Source organism: Camelus ferus, chromosome 4, assembly GCF_009834535.1.
Source record: "Camelus ferus isolate YT-003-E chromosome 4, BCGSAC_Cfer_1.0, whole genome shotgun sequence".
In the NCBI taxonomy this organism is placed as follows: domain Eukaryota; kingdom Metazoa; phylum Chordata; class Mammalia; order Artiodactyla; family Camelidae; genus Camelus; species Camelus ferus.
In genome coordinates, this window is record NC_045699.1 from 8543976 (window position 1) to 8566884 (window position 22909).

General features: G+C 39.0%; 1 protein-coding gene across 6 annotated transcripts in view; it reads right to left on the reverse strand.

The window, feature by feature from the left end:
- Positions 1-22909, reverse strand: part of NTRK2 (neurotrophic receptor tyrosine kinase 2) — a 327573-nt gene that overhangs the window by 266991 nt on the left and 37673 nt on the right. For all 6 annotated transcript variants that reach the window (XM_032477492.1, XM_032477491.1, XM_032477493.1 and 3 more), the window contains 4 exons: positions 22039-22193; positions 9408-9544; positions 8764-8896; positions 6025-6330 (listed from right to left, as the gene is read on the reverse strand). In XM_032477492.1, the coding sequence (XP_032333383.1) occupies positions 6025-6330; positions 8764-8896; positions 9408-9544; positions 22039-22193 (731 nt within the window). The remainder of the gene's footprint in view (positions 1-6024; positions 6331-8763; positions 8897-9407; positions 9545-22038; positions 22194-22909) is intronic.

The window sequence follows — 22909 nt, forward strand, 5'->3', positions numbered from 1 at the left end:
TAGCATGCCCCAGCACTGAGAGAGGTGGACAGCAGCTGCAAAATGTTAGCGGTAAGGGCAAGAGATGTGTTTTGTCCCCCTTGGCACACCTCCGGGCCCCACTCCGAATGGGGATGGGGAGGGAAAGAGCTCGGACATCTGAGAGAGCTTACAGTTCCCACCCTCCGCAGAATCCAACTCTGACTTAGTCTTCTCCTGAAAGAGCCGAGTCTAGAAAGTGCACCGAGTCAGATGGCAAAGCCCAGCGGTTCTCCAGGTAAGGGAGGACAAAGCTAGAGCTGAGAGAAAAGCAGTTCTGGATAGAAGTTGGCTACAGAGCATAAGCACAAAGGGAAATGAGGAATGGGTACCTTCGGATTATGCTCTCATGTGTCCCTCAGGAGAGCTCGGCACTCGGCTCCTCCCTTCCCCGGGGACCGGGAGGGCACTCCCAGACGTGCTCACCTTCACAACCACCTTCTGGTTAGGTACTAGAACCCCACACTTTATAGAGAAGGAAAGCTAGGTTCAGAGGTGGTAAGAAAATTGCTCAAAGCCACACAGGTCATGAAAGATGGAACTGAGACTTGAATCAGATTCCAGTTCCAAATCCAAACCCTTCTCACTGGGCCAAAGCTTCCCTTTGAATAATGGAGAGAGTGGGGGACAACTCTGCTTAGAATTCCAAGTTCAAACACCAGCTCTGAATGAGTCATTTGGATCAACAGCAAGACAGGAGTTTATCTTATTAAAAGTAAAATTTCTGAGGTTCTGCCTATTCTACTTAATTTTTCTGTTCAGTGGCTTCCACAAAAAAATAACATTCAAAGGGGCGTTTAATTCTTTATTGCCTACAATTTCCACATATCTTCAGGTGAACTGTGTTCTTCCTTCCTTGAGTAGGTCCTGCCTAACACCAGGACAGGGACATCCCTGAGAATTAGAAGCAAGCATGAAGGCAATCACAAAGAGAAGCAGGGGACAGAATCAAAAGCCCTAGTGCTTCTCTATCTTTTATCATTTTGTAGGTAGTTGAAGTGTCTTCTATTTTGGGGAGAAAAGCTTGTGTTTTATTGCTTGTTAGTGGGGAGCCCAGCGCCCTCTGTTCGTCAGACCTCAGGGAGATCTGACAGCTTGTTCAAAATCCTAGGATTCTAGTAGAAGAGGGTGTTAAGCAAGACTCTCCCTGCCTTAGTAACTGACACCACAGTGAACGTGAGATACTCAGGTGGGATTCACAGAGGAAATGGCTGAGAACTGAATCCCTGTCCTTTGAAACATCTGGTTCACACTGAGACTTTAAGAGGTCCCAGAGAGGAGACAGAAAGGAAGGGCTTACAAAGAAGTGCTGCGTTGCCGCCACCCGACCAAAGGGCCTCCACGGCCGCACTGGAGAACGTGAACCATGTGCTCTGCAGGTGAAAGGCTCGGGGGACAAGTGGCCTGGCTCCACCAGAGAAGGCAAAAGCCACCTGCGGTGGCAGGATGCAGATAACATCTGGGTTCGACCTGTACACCTAGAATGTCAGGACAAGGGGTCCCCGAGGACCAGATGGAGGCAGCACAAGAGAGTCTGTGTAGGGAGTCTTAGGTTTTGACAACAAGGCCCCCAAAAGGGCCAGAGGGACACCAAAGGCACAAAGCTGCTTTCCTGGATGCTGAGGAAGGAGCTGTTTCCACCAGCCAGAACAGAGATACATTTCTGTCCTAGGAACTGCAGGAGAGGGAACTGCAGAGAGAGGAACCTCCAAAGATCTCATAACGGTAACTAGGAAAGAAGATCTGTGAACCAGCATTGAACATGCCCAGGTCCCAAGAGTACAGAGCCACCAGCCAGCACATTTCCCTGCACTCCATCCCCCATACCCACACCCTTTTACATGGGCAAGGCAGCATCGGGGCTGAAAGCTCATTAGCGAGGTCCAGGCTCCACCCCCCAGGCTGCCAGCCCAAACTGTGAGGGGAGAGGAGACAGGCCCTTAAGTCAAGTCCAGAGTCGATGTCTAACTCAGAAGGTCCATCCTGTTTTTCAGTTGATTCTGTCTGTGACCTCAAGGGACCCAAGGACTGTCTGTTACTCAACAATGGGCAGAATAATCCTCCTAGGGTAAGAGCTCCCATCCAGACCAGGGGCTCTCACCCTTGGTTGCATACTGGGGTCACCGGGGATCTCAAAAATGAAAAATGCCAAAGCCCAAGCCTCATCCTGGAGCCACTGAGTCAGAATTGCTAGAGATGGACTCCAGGAATGTATCTTAACAAATGAAATAAAATAAGATAAAATAATTAATTAAAACTCACCAGTTGATTCTAATGTGGAATAAAGAGTGAGATGCTACTGCTCTAGGAACTAGAGAAGATTACTCCTAGTGAATAAATTGTAAAGGGACAATGGAAAACCAAAATGAAATCAAATTAATTTGATCATCACAAGTTGTGCTCTTCGGTGTGCTAGAATGATAATCACTACTGTTCTCTAGAGTGCATTTTGAAGCTGGAAGTTGCATGCTGTGCTTTAAACAGAACTCAAAACTGACCAGAGCTGAGTTTGGTTCTAAGCATTGGCAGCAAAATGATCCATATAGTGCCTGAAGCTTGAGAAAGTCTTTCCTCCCTTTGTCAGTTGCTAGCCAGACTGCCAGTATGATCAGATGGGGAAGGCACTGGCCTGGTACCCGGGGTCCTGCTGGCATCTAAAGACCTGGTAACACCTGTCCCTGTACACGAGCACCCTAGCTGGGGCCGGTGTCTGGTGTCAGAGTCCGCAATGTCCCAGCACTCTGGAGAGACATTACATGGGGACCTTTACCACCCACCTCACACCTTCAGACCCCAACCATGGTACCCTCTTGGCCTGGCTGATGCTGACTCAGGGTCCCTCTGCCTCATCCTTCCTCCAACCAGAAGGCAGAGTGTTGGCCACCACACCCACTGTCACCACACCATGCAGTGTGAAAGGCAGTTGGGACTGTCGTGACATTTAATTAGCCATCCTCTTCCATGCTCACTCATTTTTGTTTTAGGGACTTTTCATTTATTTGTTTTTATTTCTATTTTAATTTCTTTCAACATGCTTCCTTCTCTATCTCCAAATAAAGAGTGAGTTCCTAAGCAAGGTGACCACTTCATGGAGATCTCAGTTGGGAGCTGAATGAAGAACACACATTCTCAAGGACGCCAGAGCTGCCATTTTAATTCTTCTGGCTTCATATGGTAACTTGACCGGCTTCAGTGACCCCAGGCTGCCTGCTTCCTGGGAAGTCCAGAAACTCGCAGTGGGAAAAAAAATGGATCTCATCAAAACAACTAGGAAAAAAAGTGGCTGAAGCTTCTTATCAAAAAGATTTGTGAGAGCTGAACTTCTTCATCAGTTAACTATATGATGACAGAAGAAATACTGAGGAAATATAAACCTAAACGTGACCTGTTGTCCTTAACTCAGCATATTTAGACCACCCGGGAAATTATATCTATATATGCTATTTGTTTATTTTTCTTTCATTTTAAGGAGAGTTAAGAGGGAGAGGAAGCAATTCTAAGAAAAGCCATTATCTGTAGGCTACGGCTACAAATCTCATAAATACCCACAAAGATTCTATCACATAAGCCAAGTGAGGTCAATCTCTAATTGGTCACACTGGTTTATGGTCCACAAGGACCATTTATATCCACTGTCACCCTGGGCTAAGTCTGTTTCATTTATTACCCCTTGATAGCTGGTCCTTGAGTAAATACTTAAAAGTGAAAAAAAGATCAGCCTTTTATAAAAGCTGTGTTTAGATTAAAGAGCTGACAAAAAGGAATAAATGAACAAGAAAATGGAAAGAAAGAAGGAGAGAGACCATCTTTATAAATTTGGCTTAGTTTTTTATTTTAGATAAATAAATGATTATTTCCTTTTAAGGGAATACTTGAGAGACTCCAAGTTATTCCTACGCCGGAAAACCATTCCTTCCTATCACTAGCTCAGTGAAAACTAACCAAAGTGATCGATAAAAATGAGGCCACGCAGATAAGAGGGGTTAAGTTCTACAAAATATTGGTAACACACAGAAACGTTCAAAAGAAATACATCAAAAACCTATCTAAAATAGAAGCGACTTGCTTTACACTGACAGAACAGTGCACGTATCAAAGCACAGGGACCACTTCTAAGACTTTTAAACGCCAGAACATCACCCTGGAATCAAGTTCCAACGGTTTCAAAAGTCAGCTGTTGGTGAAATTCAAGCAGTCTGAAGTTTAGTTAAGAATAATGTACCAATGTCAGTTTCTTCTTTTTGACAAATGTAAGTAATGCAAGATGCTATCGAAGAAGAGACTAGGTGAGGGGAATCTGGGAATGGTAGGTACCATCTTGGCAACTTCTCAGTCAACTTAAAATTATTCACAAATAAAAAATTTATTTAAAAGCAAACAAAAAAGCAGTTGTCCCAAACTATAAAGCTGTTATTCCTCCAAATATGCAGGAAGAAAAGAAACACAGTCATATAGAGATTTACTACAGCAAATGTAGCCAAGCAGCTAAATTCTCAATTAAGAAGAAGATTTAATGAAACAGACAACAACTGCCAGGGTGTCTGGGTAAGGCATCCAAACATAGCTGGTTTTATGTGCTCCTGAAAGGCTGTTTGTAAATCAAACTTATATAATTCAAATCACATTTTAAGCACGCTAAGGAAGCTTGCGTGTTTAATGTTGAATAAATATCAGGATAATGGGAAGACGTACTGTGTAGGGAGAATTACTGCATTCTCATTTACTGTTTGCTGAAGGGGGCTCTCCAGCCACCACCTTTGTCGATGGAGCCGTCCTGAGAGTCACACTACTAATACACGCTGTCCAAGCAGTCTCTGCCTCGCAGCCTCCAAATTTCTCTTTTTTCACCTCCCCTCTGCCAAGCCAGCTTTATATGTCTTTGATTAACTCGGAGCTAATTGGGTAAGGAATTCTATTCATGTATAGGTCCCAATATCCAAACACAGGCTTCAGCCTCCACAGTGGTATCAGGTATTTGGGTAACACAATTAAGCAGGTAAGAACACTGCACTGAACACGAGTATCTGAGGCAGGTAAGAGCATGAATATTGTCCCTGCTGTCACTGGAACTCTCCTGCTGGCCATGGAAGGGACTCCTGATGCCAGCCATCCTTTTCCCAACCCAAACCATTGGTCAGATGGGAATGATCACCACTCCTAAGAAAGCAATTCAGGATCCAGTCAGAGGATGCCTCAACTCAGACAGCCCAGGGAAGCAAAACATCCCATGGTCTCTCAGCCATGGAAGGGGGAGCAGGATTCTGCATTCCAAATGGATAAGGGGCTAGAAATACATCTTATATAGTTCATGAGCCAACCAAACACAGTCCATGTGCTCGCAGATTTGCATGGGTTTTGCCATTATGGGGACAAAATCTCATCTAACACTTGAGATCAAAATAATGTGTGCTACAGGGAACTATATTCAATATCTTGGAGTAACCTATAATGAAAAAGAATAGGAAAAGGAATATGTGTACATGGATGACTGAAACATTATGCTGTGCACCAGAAATGGACCCAACACTGTAAACTGACTATACTTTAATTAAAAAATAATAAAATAAAAATTTAAAAAATCATGCATGTTCTCAGAATATCGTTCAAAATTATTCATCCCCATCACCTCAGTGGGAGGAGCGTGGGTCCCTGCTCCTCGATTTGGCTTTGGCCCCATGACTTGCTTTGGCCAATGGCATATTTAACCATGAGCCAATCATGAACCTAGGACTTAAGAAGCCTTGCACATTTTGTGTTGTCCTCTCACATCCTGCACTCATCGTCAGAAGCAGATCTCCTGTGTAGCCACTGCTGCCTCACCTGCGCCCCAGAACAAAAGCGCACGCAACACAATTTCCTCAGCTGATCTACAGGTCCACGAGCAAGACTACGTAATTGTATTTTAAGCCCCTGGGTTTGAGTGTGGTTTACGGCATGCATGATTTTATCAAGAGTTAAGTGATGTAGCCTATCCTCTACCCAGATGCAAAAACATGAGCTACTCACCATCATCGATTCCAGGCCAGCCCATGAAGTGAGCAGAAATCTGTTTCTCATCCTTCCCATACTCATTCTTGGCTACTAACTTGTAGTCCCCATTGTTCATGTGGGTGGGGTTATCCAGCTGGAGGCAGCCGTGGTACTCCGTGTGATTGGTGACATGGATTTTAGTACAGATGTATTTGGACTCATTCAAAATTGCCCCGTTATAGAACCACTGAAGCGCTGGTTTGGGGTTGCCTTTCACAGTGAATGGAATGCACCAGTGGTGGTCTGAGGTTGGAGATTCGAGAAATGTGATAGTTGGAGCAACTAAATTGAAAAAGAGAGAGTTAATAGCATCAGAAAGCTCAGAATTCTCCCCATCTCCAGATTTCTGTGTCATCGATAGGGGGTTTTATTCCACCATTGTTTGGTTTAAGAAAACACATGACGAGAGACTCTGGAAGCCATCAATATTTTGTATCAGCATCTAGGTTGATTTAACTCCCTACAGAGAGCTTCAGAGAGATTCCTTTCCCTGCCTCACTTAAGACCCAGTATCACAGTCATTCTCACATCTAGTCATTGTGAGAATCAGCTCCAAACAGATCCCAGAGACTTCTGTCAGTGGAAAAGGTTCATTTGAAGTTGACTTTGGTTTCTAATATATATGCCTTGATACTAGGGAGATTCATCACCAAAACACTGAGGGGCACTATTTCTACAGCACTTGACTAAATGATACAAATTAATGACAAAAATGACTTTGGAGATCTTGTCTGAAGCCCTGATCTCACATAGCTTATCTAAAACAAGCAAACTGGTCAATGTAATGAATGTTGCTACCCATGTTGACTGATTATATTATAAAGTCTGATAAACTGATACATTTTTCACTGATTGTCAACAGTAAATGCTCTTTAAAAGCATCACTTTCCACTACTGTACAGTCCGTTTTTGCTAGAATTTCAGATGTCAATATTTTGATCCTTTAAATGTCTGAGGTCCTGTCTAAACCTGAACAAGCTAGAGATTATTTTAACATTAAATATAAAGCACTATATGCTTAAGGGAAGCAAACACTATCAAGTGACATCTTTAAACAGAGTACTCATCCTGAGCGAAGATTCTTCAGATTCCTCATAATCGCTTGTTTTAATGTGATCTGACTTTGATAATTACAAAATCAAGGCCTAGAAAAGACTTTTGAGACCTAATAGCATCATTTACCGGATGAAGAAATCCAAGTGCCATGAGGTTAAGTGACTTGGTCAAGGTTACCAAGTGAGGAAAATCTGGACCAGGAATCCAGATCTCTCAGTGCCTGATCCATGCACTGTGTCTTGACTGCATATGTTCATCACACAAAGAGGGGAAAACCATAGCCTGCTAACGAGCACACTCCAAGTAGGGTCACTGAAAAGGTTCTCTCCGTCATTAATATTCTTTATCACTTATTCCTTCTACTTGTTATCTAAACCTTGGTAGGCAAGGCCAACTCTCCAGACCATAGGGACTACATAGAAATTAACCTAAACTGAGAAAAAGTCGAATTTGAGTGCCCTCATTTGTAGGTCTTGTTACAAACACAAGGACCACAGTGGGGCAGGGACAACACTCATCTTCACCCCACCAGCCCAGGTCCCCACGCCCAGGCCCCACTTTTTCCGGCTACCATGCTCAAATGAGCTTTTTTGTGAGGTGTTGATTTAAGGACATAAAGTCGAAGCTGGTTGCATGTGTTTGGGGATAACATTGATTTCAAGCTTCCAAATGGGTCAAAATGATGAAAAATTATGAGTCCAGGACCTACTGGGCATTGGGGTAGTACTGACAGTGACAAAAGGTTGGTGATTTCAGTCATTCACTCCAACGATCACATACTGAACGTGTGCTCTGAGTGAATGTTAACCAGTGTATGGACACCTTGTGCTACATGTGTGTAATGTGTATTCATACTTACACACATGCACACTCATGGTTTTCTCATCCAAATCCTAATCCAAACAGAGTAAAACCTCATTAATTTATACCATGACAGCTCGAATTTGCAACGATGTGAAGATTATGTATTTTTTTTACTGAATACAAATGCCGCAATCTGGAATGTTAAGATATATGTTGTGTGGTTTATAATACTAGAAAATACACAAAAGTTTAAGAAGCATTAATAGCCCATATCTTGGTTCCAATGTAGATATAAACTTAAAACAATTATAATAATAAACATCTTTTGCAGGTGATAATTTTCCATAATTTAAATAGAACTCCAACTCCCCACAGAAGCTTGATGTCAAACTAATGAGGTTTTTTTTGTTTTCTGTTTTTTGTATCAACAGTACAATTAGGTCTTTGTGAAGAGCCAGCCCAGTACTTTAAGTATCACAACTTTAAAGCTTCATATTGCTTTTGTAGAGAAAAAAAAAATTTAGAAACTGGTTTATCAGAAGTTAAACTACAACTCATTAACAAGAGGAGGATAACCAGCTCAAAATATGTTCTATCAAAGAGATAGGAGAAGGCACAAGAGGACAAGCTTAAGATCGAAAAGAAGCTTAAAGACAACACATGAACAAGGGAGATTAGCAGAAACAGAACAAGTGAAAAGGGCTGGTAACATTTCTTAATCATGTATGCACGAAAAACTGCATATACTTTTTTTTTCCTAACACATCAGAACAGCACCCAGAGGACCCCAACAACCAATGTAGGTGTGTCCACGATCATTTGCTATTAAAAACACATGCCGGTCTGATTACGTACAATGTACAGTGAGGTTGACCGAATCTTGATCTTCTCCTACAAGATTTTCTGCCACACAAGAGATTTGCTTTCCACTGTCATCAGATGAAATGTTAGTTATCCTTAAGGAGCCCTGTGTGTAGCTTGTTTCATTCTACAAATGAATTAACAGACAAAAATAATCTCGATTAGGACTGAACCCAAAGTGACAAGATTTGGAGTTTCTTCCCCTAACTAGAGAAAAATACCTATAACATCAGAAAAGGTTTCCAGCCTAATCAGGCTCAGGCAAAGGAATAAAACAGAAGTTATTCTATTTCTCTAGATTTCAATTCTTTAATGTGTGAGGTTGATTTAATCCTTGAATTCCTACCTACCTTCCTCCAAGGGAAAAGTCCACAAGGAGAGTCACTCCCCTTGCTCACAGTGATACAAAAAGCTCACTAGAGACCTACAGACTTTGCCATCTATTGGGTATACATAACTCAAATGCAACCTGCACCAGTCTTTGCTAAGGAAGAATAGATAGAAAGTAAATGTATAGCAAAAAAAAAAAATCATCGTGTGGCCCTATAAAATATTAAATGATCATCACTAGGTCAATACAATCTCAAGTTCTGAGACACTTTCATTTCTAGGAATGCTCAGCCAAACACAAGCCTTACCATATGCTTGGAAACCAGATTACCGACATCCCAGTACAAATTCGGAACTGGATCGCCTGCAACACTACAAGACAATGTGATAGACTTTCCCTCCTCCACAGTGAGGTTAGGTGCGGCCAAATTTGCTGACGGCAAACCTGTGCAACAAGAAAAGAAAAGGGAGACATATACAAAGAGTTAAACGCATTATCAAAATAACAGCAGCAAACTGAAAACTCTTTTCTGCTTTAAGGTCAATAATTACTTAATTTCTGAGACTGCTTTATGTTGCTCTGAAAAAGTGTCAGGTTGATAAGCTTTACAGATTTGATGTGAACCAAAAAATGTGCTGTAATGAGATCTGAAAACAAATTTTGCATATTTCTTAAAAATGATGTTGCAGAATAACTTTAATTTAAAAAAAAAACCCACTAGTTTATAGAACTATGTCTTCTAACTCCTTTTCCATTTTACAGTTATTAATCTAGTATTTGGCACATAAATAGTCACTGTATTTGTAGACCATCTTATTTCCCCCACCTCCAGTTTTCTCTCCTCCATTTTTTAATAATCAAGGATAAATGGGTGGGAGGCATCTACAATTTTTGCATAAATCCATTTTTGCATTAAATAGCTAATAAATCTAACCCACTACCAGAACTAGATTTTGAGAGAGACAGACTATGATTTTTGAAATACATATTTAAAAATCAGACCTAGATTTTGAAAGAGTCCAACTATGGAAGAAAATTTGGTTACAAAGCATTTTTCAAAGACACGAAGCTTGAACCATAACAGTTATATAAATCATAGTTAAATATTTTAGGTAAATTTGGTCATCCTATTTACGATAAGATGAAAAAATTTATATGGATCCTTATTCCAACGAAAAGTTCTTTTCTGGAAAACTCCTGAGAAAGTACTTGCTATCAAACGAAAATTTGAAGCTTATAAATACTTTTTAACATTTCAGGAGAGTATCATTTTTATACTTTTGTATTTCAAAAGCCGGCTTTTCTTTATTAATGCTATCACTTCATTAAACTATTACACCATTTGGATGTTTATACTGCTTTTTTCTTAACAGTTTTTTATTGAGTTACAGTCATTTTTACAGTGTTGTGCCAATATACTGCTTTTAATCATAGTATTTTTAACGTGAAGGTGGGTCTCAAAGTATGTCAGGTCCTGCCAATCAAGCAAGTCCCTCAGCTGGTATCAGAAACTCTGCTTAGGACTGCATTCACCCCAACAGCTGTACCCCACAGAACTATGACACATCATTAACTCAGGAGTAACCCAGGGGTCAGGAAAGGCAATTCATCTTCAGCAGCTGTTAAACTGCAATTAACCCGCCCACCTAGTGGTATCTGACCCACCATCCTCACAATACTATGCACAAATCCTTCTCTTATGACACAGTCCTTACCGACAAAGCCATACTATTTATTACTGAAACCATACTACAACAAGATTTATACCGTATATGTATAATGGTATTCCCACCTTTGGTAGAGGACTTCCCAACAAGGTCCAGCTTTCAGTGGCTGGTGCAACCTCTTCAGAACCCTTCCTTCCTGTCAGCATCCAACAGAGAGCAGTGCTGTATCTTTCACAGGGCTTCAAACCACCCCCTAATACTCTGAGTTATAAGGGGTGATGAAGCACGTACGAGTGGTCAAGAGGCTGTGTAGTTAACTGAAATGAACACTGGGTCAGGACTCAGGAGCCCTAGACCCTAAACCTGCCTTATACTATGTGACCTTGGGTGAGTTATTTTTCCTCTCTCAATGCATTTTCTTCTCTATAAAATTACATTGTTCAATTAGAAGATCCAGTTCTATTTTTTCTAGCTCTAATAGTTGGTGACAACTTCCAAGACAATTAAGCTTCCTGATATATTAAGAAGTGCATCATGGCAAGATGTAAGAAATGTTGTTTTTTTTTTTTTTCATCTTCTTGAAGCCAATGATTTACGTGACTTCTTAAAAATATGTATTTTTTAATCAAAATATATACTCACATAGTTTGAAGAGTCTATTATTCTACATAAACTTGTCATTAAAAAAAAACACTCAAACTACCTCTAAGACCAGGAACAAGACAAGGATGCCCATTCTTGCCACTTTTATTCAACACAGTATTGGAAGTCCTAGCCACAGCAATCAGACAAGGAAAATAAATAAAAGGAATCCAAATTGGAAAGGAAGAAGTAAAACAGTCACTGTTTGAAAATGACCTGATGCAGTACATAGAAAATCCTAAAGATGCCACCAAATAACTGCTAGAGCTCACCAATGAATTCGATAAAGCTGCAGGGTACAAAATTAATATACAGAGATCTGTTGCATTTCTATACACTAACAACAAACTACCAGAAAAAGAAATTAAGAAAAAAAAATCACATGTACAATTTCATCAAAAATAATAAAATACCTAAGAATAAATCTAACTAAAGAGTTGTAAAAGAACTGTACTCAGAAAACTATAAGACACTGATGAAAGAAATTGAAGACAACACAAACAGATGGAAAGATACACTGTGCTCATGAATTTGAAGAATTTATATTATTAAAATGACCATACTAATCTACAGATTCAATGCAATCTCTATCAAACTACCAATGGCACTTTTCACAGAACTAGAACAAATAATTCTAAAATTTGTATGGAAACACAAAGGACAGCCTTAATTATAGGAAACAACACTGTGATATGCACCACTAAGAAAGGGAAAAAATGATGCCAGTTCAACTATGACATAATGCTTTCTCACCATTTAGCTCTCCTATTATTTGGAGATTGGACCTTCTGGATACCTCACCTGATTATAAACCCTTCTCTCTTATTTACTATCTTTTTGTCTATTTGCTCTATTTATGGGGAGATTGCCTCAGATTTACCTTCCAAATCTTTTGAGGTTTTCATTTTGGTGCTTGTTCTTAAGGTATGACCTCCTCCACCAGCTGGACTCCACCAATGGAGCTTGAAGACACCCTTCTTGGCACCTCAAATATTAACCTAGGGTGTACATTTCCTATCTTTTGTAAATATATCTAACAGCTTAGAAATTTGGAGCACAATAGAGGCTAAAATAAAGAGATTCTCAGTAGAGAATGCTATGCCATAATCTTAATTTCCCCTATGAAATCTACTGTCGTTTTTTTTTTTCCCTTCAAGCCTAAGTTTACATGACTAACAATTCTAAAAATGTTTGCTTAATTACAGTACTAGTAATAGCATTTATTGGGCATTCACTGAACCAGAAACTCCTGTCTAGTACTTTAAAATTTTGTTTCATTTAATTTAATCCTTACATCCAAGCCTGAAGTTAAGTATTCTTCCTCATTTAATTAATGAAGAATATGAGTTTTGGAAAACTCAAATACATCTTCCAAAGTTGCCCCAGTACCTGGGATGTCAAGTCAAAAATCAAGGTGTTCACCACTGCAATATACTACCTTCCCAGACTGCACACATCCATTTCAGCACAGACTATAAATACCAATAAATATCCACAATCGAGGAATTTGGTTCATTTAAAAAATAATTACATGTCTATTTGCGAGGGAAGAGTGAGTCTCCTTTATTTATAGAGAAACTGTATCACCCTGTCATAGCAGTTTCCAAAGGAGTCTGTGCAAAATTGGCCAAGTCTAGATCTTTTCAATGTAAAGTCTTCCACAAATGAGTAAGCATCTGACTCACGTTAATTCTACAGCATTAATATGCTGGCCAAAGATTCAATAATGGAAAAAACAATCTGTACTTGAAATATCACTTGAGGTTTAATTAGCACAATAAAAATGAATTGGGAAGCATGAATAGCCAAGGCAGGATAAACCATTTGCCAGGCACCACTTCCTGGCTTAATAAGATTTGAAATCAGCACAAGTACAGAGCAAAGCTCAGTAATGCTTCCAAGAGCTTCTAGCACCACTGGAAAGGGACGCTGATTTCATCTTCAGGGCTGTCTTCCTTTACACTGTGAGAAACCTCACTGGAGATTAAGAGATGACCAGCTGCCAAGGCAAACAGACACCTTGGTGTCAATGGCTATTGACCTGGATGTATTTGGAAAGGACAAACCAGCCAGAAGACTTCAGCAGAAAACATCAACCTTTAGACTAGGGCTTCTCCCACTTTAATATGCACAAGAATCACCAGCAGATCTTGTTAAATATGTTGGGACCTCAGAATCTAGATTTCTAACAAACTCCTTGTCCCACAGACCACACTTTGAGTAGCATGGGTTTAGACAATGGGTGTTGGACAATTGTTCAACAGGTTTTTGTCTGTACAACTATTTTTCTTAAACCTGACAGGGGCCTGAGCAATCAACTAGTCCACCAAACTTTCTCCTCTAAATGTTTTGTGGAACTCTAATTCTTTGAGATGCTGTGTAGGAAAAAAAAAAAAATCCAAGATTGAAAAAAAAAAAAAAACCAAACTATAGGAATTTCTGTAACTCTGAATGTTCACTATGCACATTACCATATTAAGAGCTCTAAGAAGCCCTGCTCTATAAGAACCATTTAACTTTTTTTTTAATTGAAGTATAGTCAACTTACAATGTTGATCTTACATTCCCCAAGCTTCAGTACACACCATTTCTCTGTGGTATCATATTATGGCTTTATTTTTATCTGAAGTAATTTGACAAAATATAAGATACATACATGTTTAAATTTCAATGTAAAATACGTTTTAAAGCTAAATATTCATATGGATGTTGGTAATAACATTAATAGCTAATATTTACTAAGGACTTGACATGCACTAGACCTCATCTGAAATATTTCCCATCTTATCTTATTAGCCAGACTAAAAGCTCTAGAAAGCAGATGTCATTAGAATCCCTATTTCCAGATGAAGAAGTAAAAGCTTACCACGTATTCACAGGTAAACAGCTAGTGAGTGGGGGCTGGCCCAGGCCCACAGCTGTCTGTTCAGGGCTTTCGCCCATACACTGATCAGCTGCCTCCTTTACTGGGCACTTCCACGTCTCTGCTCCCATCTACTAGTGCGCACTTCCTGAGAGTTAACAATATTGACTAGACCCTTTGATTACTAATTCAAAGTATGCATGTTCTCGCTTCCTAATAATTAAGGAAAACTAACCTCTAAACACTTGGGAATATGAACTTGGCTTGGAAATAAATGAAATGGGTCAAGTTTGGGTTTTATTTTTCAATATGCATCTGCAGGTCTAGATTAAGTTCTTTCTCACCTCATTTTAGTGATCCTGAGCTCTGTTTATTTCCCATTGGGTCATCACTCCATGTGTACACAAATATGCAAGTAAAGCATGATTTTTGTCTTCTCTGTCTTCCCTCCACTCGCTTTCTACCTTCTTAGCATACCTTCTAATTTCTGTACCCCTTAAACATATCTATTTCACTCCCAGGGAAGAAGCCAGCGTGAGCCTGACCTATTTAGAAGTGGCTGCTTTACACCTGGTTGCAAAAATGACAGAAAATTAGCAAAGTGACTTTCCAAGCTCAAATGGGAAATTGTGCTCCTAGGCTTGCGTGAGCTGTGTCATGACAGTGACAGCAACCACAGAGCCTCTAAACACAAAAATCTCAACAGCAGCTGATGTTAGGAAAAACGGCTTTATTTGCCATTCTAAAAAAGATAAAGAAAAGCAATGGTCCACCATGTGGCTTGCTGCGTCTTAGTAGATAAAACCTGATCTCTAAGAAAAGGAAGCAACGCAGTAAACTAGACTTTGTACACGCTTTTAAGGGATAAGAAATCCAGCTAAAATGCCAGGAAAATAATGTTTTTGACCAATCTAACTTACATATGGAGTATTGATGCAGCATTTCCTTTACTCTTCCATGAATGCCAACAAAGTAGAATGACTATCAGTCTATTTTCCCGGTTTAAAAGAAACAAAAGAAGGAATATGTACAAATATGCTTAACGGGTAAGTATACTACAAAGTACAGTGGAAATCAAAAGTAAATCTTAAAAATAAGTCATCAAAATCAGTTAAAACAGGGCTCTCCTCCTGGGCACCTGTGAACTGACCTTTCCCAACATAAATAATATTTTGTTGATGTGTCTTAAGGAGGCTCTACAATAAAAGTTTGAAGATTGGAAAAGTAGAAAATTGAAACTGTCATTATAAATAACAAAGAAACCAAAGGCAAGGCTGATTTCAGTCCATGACCATTCAGGGTGTTTTATGCTGTAACTACACAGTCCTTCAACCCCTAACTGAATTACCATCTTATATTCACTGTGGGGCTAGTATGTTCTATGGTAACTAATTACTAGTAAAATGGGTTGAGGGATTGTTTCAACTTGACCCAAAAGAATACTACCTTTCTTAAATATATTTGTTGCCTACTTAAAACAGAGCATTTCATCCACTATCAACGCTTCCTGGAGAAGCTCTCTTCCAGAGATTTAAATCATAATTATAGTACAAAAAATTAAAGTATTAATTACACTGTTCTTTCATAATTCCATTCAGCCCAGGGAAAAGCTTGAAAGGTTTGTACTGCAAAACTAACTACTGAAGATCAATCACATGTACAGGAATTGAGTACAAAAATTTAGAATATACAATGTTATAAATAATGTCACTGAAAAACACTAAAAGAAGTAGCAAGAACTGTTTTTATAAGGAGTGATAAATCAACACAGCCTGGAAAAATCACCATTCTTCCTTAGCACTTGTGTGATTTAGTTTCTGTCTTCAGAACCAGTGCTCACAGGAACACATTTTTTCCTGAAGAATGTGGAAATTTTATAAGAATATGCTTTGTTGCTTTGCAATTAATGAAGTTTTTCTAAGGTTAAGAAGGACCTTGTGGAGAAGCAGACCACAACACGTTTCACAGCATGAATAAATTTACAGTCATTCACAGCAGGAGGGGCTGTTAGAAAAATACTGTGAGACATTTTGACTGTGATGTTAATGGGGATGGGGATGGTGCAGTTAAACTTCCCAGCCCTGTGGAATCTAAAAAAAAGGAAATAAAAAAGGACACTTATGAACTCATCTAAAAAGAGAGACAGACTCACAGACATAGTAAACAACCTTCTGGTTGCTGGGGGAAAGAGGGTGGAAAGGGATAAATTTGGGAGTTTGAGGTTTGCAAATGTTAGCCACTATACATAAAAATAGATTTAAAAAACCAAAATTTCTTCTGTATTGCACAGGGAACTATATTCAATATCTTAAAATAACCTTTACTGAAAACGAATATATGTATGTATATGCATGACTGGGACACTGTGCCATATACCAGAAATTGACACAGTGTAACTGACTGTACTTCAATAAAAATAAAATTAAATTTAAAAAAATTAAATTAAAAAAAACTTCCCAGCTCTGTCTACCCTGCTTGCTCAATCGCTACCGGCAGAAGGAAAAAGAAAAATTATGATTTGCTCAAAATGCAATGATGACAGAAATTTCAAAGGGAGCTATAAAAGGCTAAAATATGGAATATTTTGGCTAGAATAGTATAAATGTTTACATTATCTTCACTTAACTGAAATATCTGGAGCATCATATTAAAAATCTGGTCCAATCTGATCATTAATATAATATGGTTCATGCATTTATTAATTGATCAATTCAGCAAAAATTAATCAAGTACCTGTTACGTTCAAGGGATACAGCAGGCACCATGGTGGATGTATTTTTGCTTATAAAATGTAGAGAATTTGTTCATCATATAATGCTTACATGATGAAATACCAAAAGGGGACATTTTTAAAGAAAGCCCACCTTATGAAGGAATGAAATCCCAAGAGCTCTTTTTTATTGAAATTAAAATATTACCAGTTGCAAACCAAATGCAATGGCCATAGTTACTGGCAAATTGTTGGGTTTGCAATGATGAAATACAAAGACCAAACTCTTATGAGTTACTTTTAGAGTTCACTAACAAGATTCATCCAAAAAAAAAAAAAAGTGGAAACAGGATGCACTCCAGGAATCTGACTTAACTTAAAGACAACAGGTATGTTTTGAAAGTTTGTTGAGAGTGAGGACTAAAAGATAAGCCAACTGACCATAAATCCATGTTTTAAACAAGACATCTAAGTTAAAAATTTTGGGATATTATCCAATTTCTCCAACATGGAATTTCAGAGACCGAATTTAAATTCGACAGCATAACATAGTTTACTGCTCAATTTGTCTGTCTTCTCTTAAAGAACCACAGTTGGGAAACGATCATGAGGAAAATTAATATATGACTAAACTCCAAACTGAAGTCTCCCCTTCTCATCTCAAATCTCTAGAAACTAGGTTTTTGTTTTTTTTAAAATCCAGAACCATGTCAGAAAACAGAAGGCATACTGTTGGTGGATGAGAACTACGAGAAATTTCTGAACAAGAGAAAAAAGGGAAATAAAATTTAAAAAAAAAAAAAAAAGCAGCACAGTTCCAAACAGACACACAAGTATGTGCTGTACAAAATAAGGATGCTCTAGGCTGACGTGAGACTGAAGGGGTAGACCACAGGGCAGAGTGGGGCTTGCCTCCACTAAGCCACAGGGTCACTGGTTGAGAAAACAAGTAGAAGCAACAAGAGGAATAACCTTTCCACGTCCCAGCCCTGCCCTCCCCCCGGGGCACAGCATCCAACAAAGACTGCAGGTGCCCCCAGGTAGAAGCAATGAGTGAGGAAAGTTTATGCGCAAAAAATCAGTCATGCTAGGTATTTTGATACCCTAGAGATATGGTGAACTCCACTATGGAAAAGGATGTTTCAGTCATTAAAAAAAAAAATTTACTAGAGATTTCAGAAATTAAAAATTGACTGGCAGAAGGGGAAAATTCAGTAGCTGGAGAAATAGCTGAAGGGCAAAGAAGTAAGTAAACAATTCTCCCATTATGTAGTACAAAAGGACAAGCAGATGGAAAGTATTACAGAAAGGCTGAGAGGTATGGAAAGAGGAGCCAGAAGTGTAAATAACCATCTAAATAAATTAGAAAATTCTTCCAGAGCTGAAGATGTGAACACTCATACTGAAAAGGAACACTGCATGTCAAACAAAATAAATTTTTAAATACACACACACATACACACATGCCTAGTTACACTGTAGTAAAATTTAAGAATAATATGCATAAGGGGAAAATCCGTAAAAGCTTCTAGAGGAAAAAGAAAAGCACAGATTACCTATAAAGAAACAAGCATCAGACTGGCCTTGGGCTGCTCATCAGCAACCCTAAACACAAGGAAAACACGGTATAATATCCGCAAAATGCTAAGAGTTATCTTGAGTCTAGAATTTTATACTCAGCCAATTCCAATGAGAAGAAAAAATGCAGGTTGATATTCTGCTGGGCAAGAACTTGAAGATTTTATTTTTTAATTTCTCGGAAAGAAATAGAGGATATACTCCAGCAAAAAGAAAAACCACTTCAAGAGGAAGTAGCAGAATACAAAAATCAACAAAGAAACAATACATCTTCAAAAATGTTAAGTAACAATCTAAAAATAAAATCCCAGATGATAACAATCTGAGAGGAGGGAGGAGAAAGTAAACGGAAGTAAAAGTATCTTTTCTCAACTTGTTGGGGGTTATCTCTAGATACTTAGAGAAAAATGTGTTTAAATATGTGTGGTAAATATGTTGGCATTGTATATTTACAAACACAGAAACGTAATTTATAATTTTCAAACAGTTAAGAAAATAAAAACAAAGAACACTACCGCTAGAAGAAAATGAAGGGAAGCCTTATAGAAAAGCAGACGAAAGATATAAATAGGCAATTCACCGAAGAAACACGCAATGTCTAATAAACACAGAAGATAACGGTAGTCAAGAAAATGCAAACTAAAAAGAAATGACATACCATTTTTAGAGAGACCAAAAGTAAGATGTTAGCTCATGTCAAGGAATACTTTGCTGAGGTGGTTATAAATTGGTACTACTACTTTTTAATGTGCAAATCATGTTAACCAAAAATTCTGCTTCCTGGTCGCTATATACTCTAGAAAAACCTTTGCATCTGTACACATGTATGAAGATCATATATAAGGATGCCTGTTAAAACATGTTATAGTAAAGTGGAAATGTCCATCAATATGGAAGAGTCAATATAATTAAGGTATGTTCTACCATGAATACCACGCAATGAGTAAAAAGAATATGAAAGAGCTATGACTACTGACCTGAAATGGTCACAAACAAGAAAAAGACAAGCTTTATGTGTAAATGTAGGAAATTATTTTTGCAACAAAATGTACCAATGCTATTTGTGCAATTATAAATAAATAAAACATATTTGGAAAGAAAATAAAAATTGAGAAAGAACAAGATACTTTAAGAACACAAAAAATAAGTCTATCAGTTAACCTTTTCTTTTTTATCATTTAATTTTTTTTTATTCTGGACTAGAACATTATTAATGAACAACCTTCATTCTGGAGAGCAATTCAGAGAGGGGATGTCAGTAACCAACTATTTCCAAGGCCAACCCTGCCTGCAGTAACCTTTGGGCCACATCACTTCTGGAGCTTTAAATATATCTATGAAAAGGCTTCTGTAAGTGAGTTTCTCACCACCACAATCAGAAAACACTAGAGATCAGCACCCCAACAAGATGACATCTGTAGTTTTAAAGAAACAAAACCAAATCAAGCTCTTGAGTGAGATTACCAATCAGTCACATGAATGGTAGCCTGTTGTCAACTGGGTGACCCCTATTGAGTCTTAAAGGAAATCTATCATAGGGGCCACCTCACACAGGCAAGATGGGGTTAGGTCCCGGGAGTGGACCAACTGGATCAAAACATGGTCTGAGTGGAGAGAACTGGCTGGGTGTCTCCCCAGGCCCAGGAATGAGTGATTGGGTCCCCAACATAGGGAAGTGTTAGTCTTTCAACATCTTCACTACCAATAATTCCTGGAGGAAGGAGAGCAGTTCGGCTTTCCTAATGCTGCTTTTTGAAAAGCACCATTGATGTTGAAATTAACTGTGAATGTTACCATAAATGTAATCCTTCAGTCATAATCAAATACATGTCCTCTGGCAGTGGTTTCAAAGTCTCACTCACATACACACAATTCATTGACTCATTTGTAGGAAACAAATTTTAAAATATTGAAAATTGCCAAACTGGTCAGGAAAAATTAAAACCAGTTCACTCCTACCCCTCCCCTACCCCAATCACAATGGTCTATCAACAACACATTAGGTGAGCGTCTTACAGGAATGCTGTCAAGACAATATGGCCAAAAATTAAAATTAAAAAAATCAAATTGGTTTCAGGCAAGGGCAAAGCAGATGTCTATTAAGAGGCCTTTTGTGAAATCAGAGCAGGAGTCAGATGCTTTCTCTTTTTTCCTCTCAGTGGTTGCTGAAACAGCGTGGTCACAACAGCCACGGGGCTGCGGGAGCCGGCCAAGCGGCCAGGTGACTTGACATTGCATTTCTTGTCCCTCGAGGCAATGTCTTTGAACAGTATAAATTTATATCAGAACAGAGAACAGTTATCCTCTTATCAATCAGGAAAAAATAGCTATAAAAATTTTTTTAAAGTATTGGCTATTAACCAAAGCCAAGGGACGCTGACAAGGGAATGAAGCCTGATTCCCCCATTATGAAACCAAAGGGCTCGAGTTACAACAAAAATCTGTGGGAAGGGTAAACTGCTGTCTCCTAAACCCCCTCAGGGGAAGAAAGTAACACTTACCATTCCTTTATTACATTCTCATTAAAAACGAGCAGCAGTGATATTTTCCTTAAATGAAAATTGGCTCCAAACTAGAGGCTCCTTTCAAAACAAAGAACTGGATATTTATGGTTAATCTACAGAATCCTCTCGGACAAGAACCAGGTGCTACATGGTTTTTTTGCTGTGTCACCAGCCACAAGGCCAGAAGATCAAATTGAACTGTGAACTGATTAACTGGCTGACTAACTGATTACAATTTCAACAGAAGAATGATATGCATGTGTCGGTATAGCCAAGGTATGTCACAAGAGCCCTCAGCAGCAAAATCCTAACCAGAACACTGGGATTTTCCTTTCTTGTGAACACACTGGCACTCCCAGAGCTGTAATTTTATCATATGGTGCCCTTTTAAATTCTGGAAAGTACAATGCTGAGGAGAGGAGTGAGGGACAAGAAGTCAAGGAGGAGACTGTAAACCCAGACATGGGGGCAGCATGGATAAGGGCAGATCTGTGGTGCCCCATCAAGAGACACAGACATCTGGCTGCAAGACAAGTTTAAGGGAATGTTCTGGATTGAACTGCATGTTCCTGTGCCACCAGGACACGTTATCCCCCTGAGATCCTTCCTCTGCATGGCCTGAGTGCCAATCAAGTATATACGTGGCCAGCGAAGTACCACATTATCCGCAGATACTTTTTGGATGGATGAACAAACAAATGAACAAAGCAACAAAGGAATAAACAGTGCATTTTTTTCCCTATGCACTTTAAAGTCATCCATCCAGAATTAATAGTCTACTTGCAAAGAAAACTCAGCAAAGTTGCTCCCAGCTGATTTCTCCAGACTGCACACAAATGTTGCCCAACTCCAGGGACAGCAGCAGCGTACTATATAAAATCCGGGTGGTGGTAACTTTCCTGGGCTTGCTACCATACCAAGGCAATTAGAAGACTGAATAGCCAGTAGAACTCATCAATTTAAAAGTAAATTACCACAATTGGGTATCTGCAGGTTTGCCAGTGAAATATTCCTGCTGTTTTCATCGAGACAGTACAAATCCTGAGTTTCTGGACTGGTTTTAATCTCCTGAAGAGTCTTGATCCACATAATGTCACAGGAGCATGTAAATGGATTGCCCACCAGGACCCTACATGGAAAAAAAGTGAAATCCAATCAGCCTTCTCTTTTTCAGTTTTAAGTATTGTAAGTACCTTTTTTTAATGAAAGAACTGGGGACTGAACCCAGGACCTTGTACATGCCAAGCATGCGCTATACCACTGAGCTATTTCCCTCCCCAGTTTCAACTATACAAGTGTTTATGAAGCATTAACATTACAAATCCTTTCTAGTCGGCAATTTTTGGAAGTCACACCAATCTTTATAGCATAACAGTACTTATCATTCAATCATTTACCTATTATCTACTCATCTTCTGCTACGTGCAAACACCTCTGTAGAGAATAAATGGACTAATAGGGAAACAAGATAGGAACAGAAGTAACTATAATGCAGAATAGGAAAGGATGTCTCATAAGTTGGGGGAAAATAAGATGTCACAACAAATTTATCACAGTTATTACACAGTTAAAAGGAAACTCTTAATTGAAGAAGCCAATGTTAAGTTTCAGGAACACTAACATACTGCTTTCTTTTTTTTTTAAATTTTTTTCTTGCAATGAGAACTTTAAGATCTACTAATTTATTTATTTATATTTTGGGAGATTTACTTATTTATTTATTTTTAAAGCAGGTACTGGGGATTGAACCCAGGACCTTGTGCATGCTAAGCATGTGCTCTACCACTTGAGCTATACCCTCCCGCCAACATACTTATTTCTAACCAGGCCAGAGATTCAAGTGTT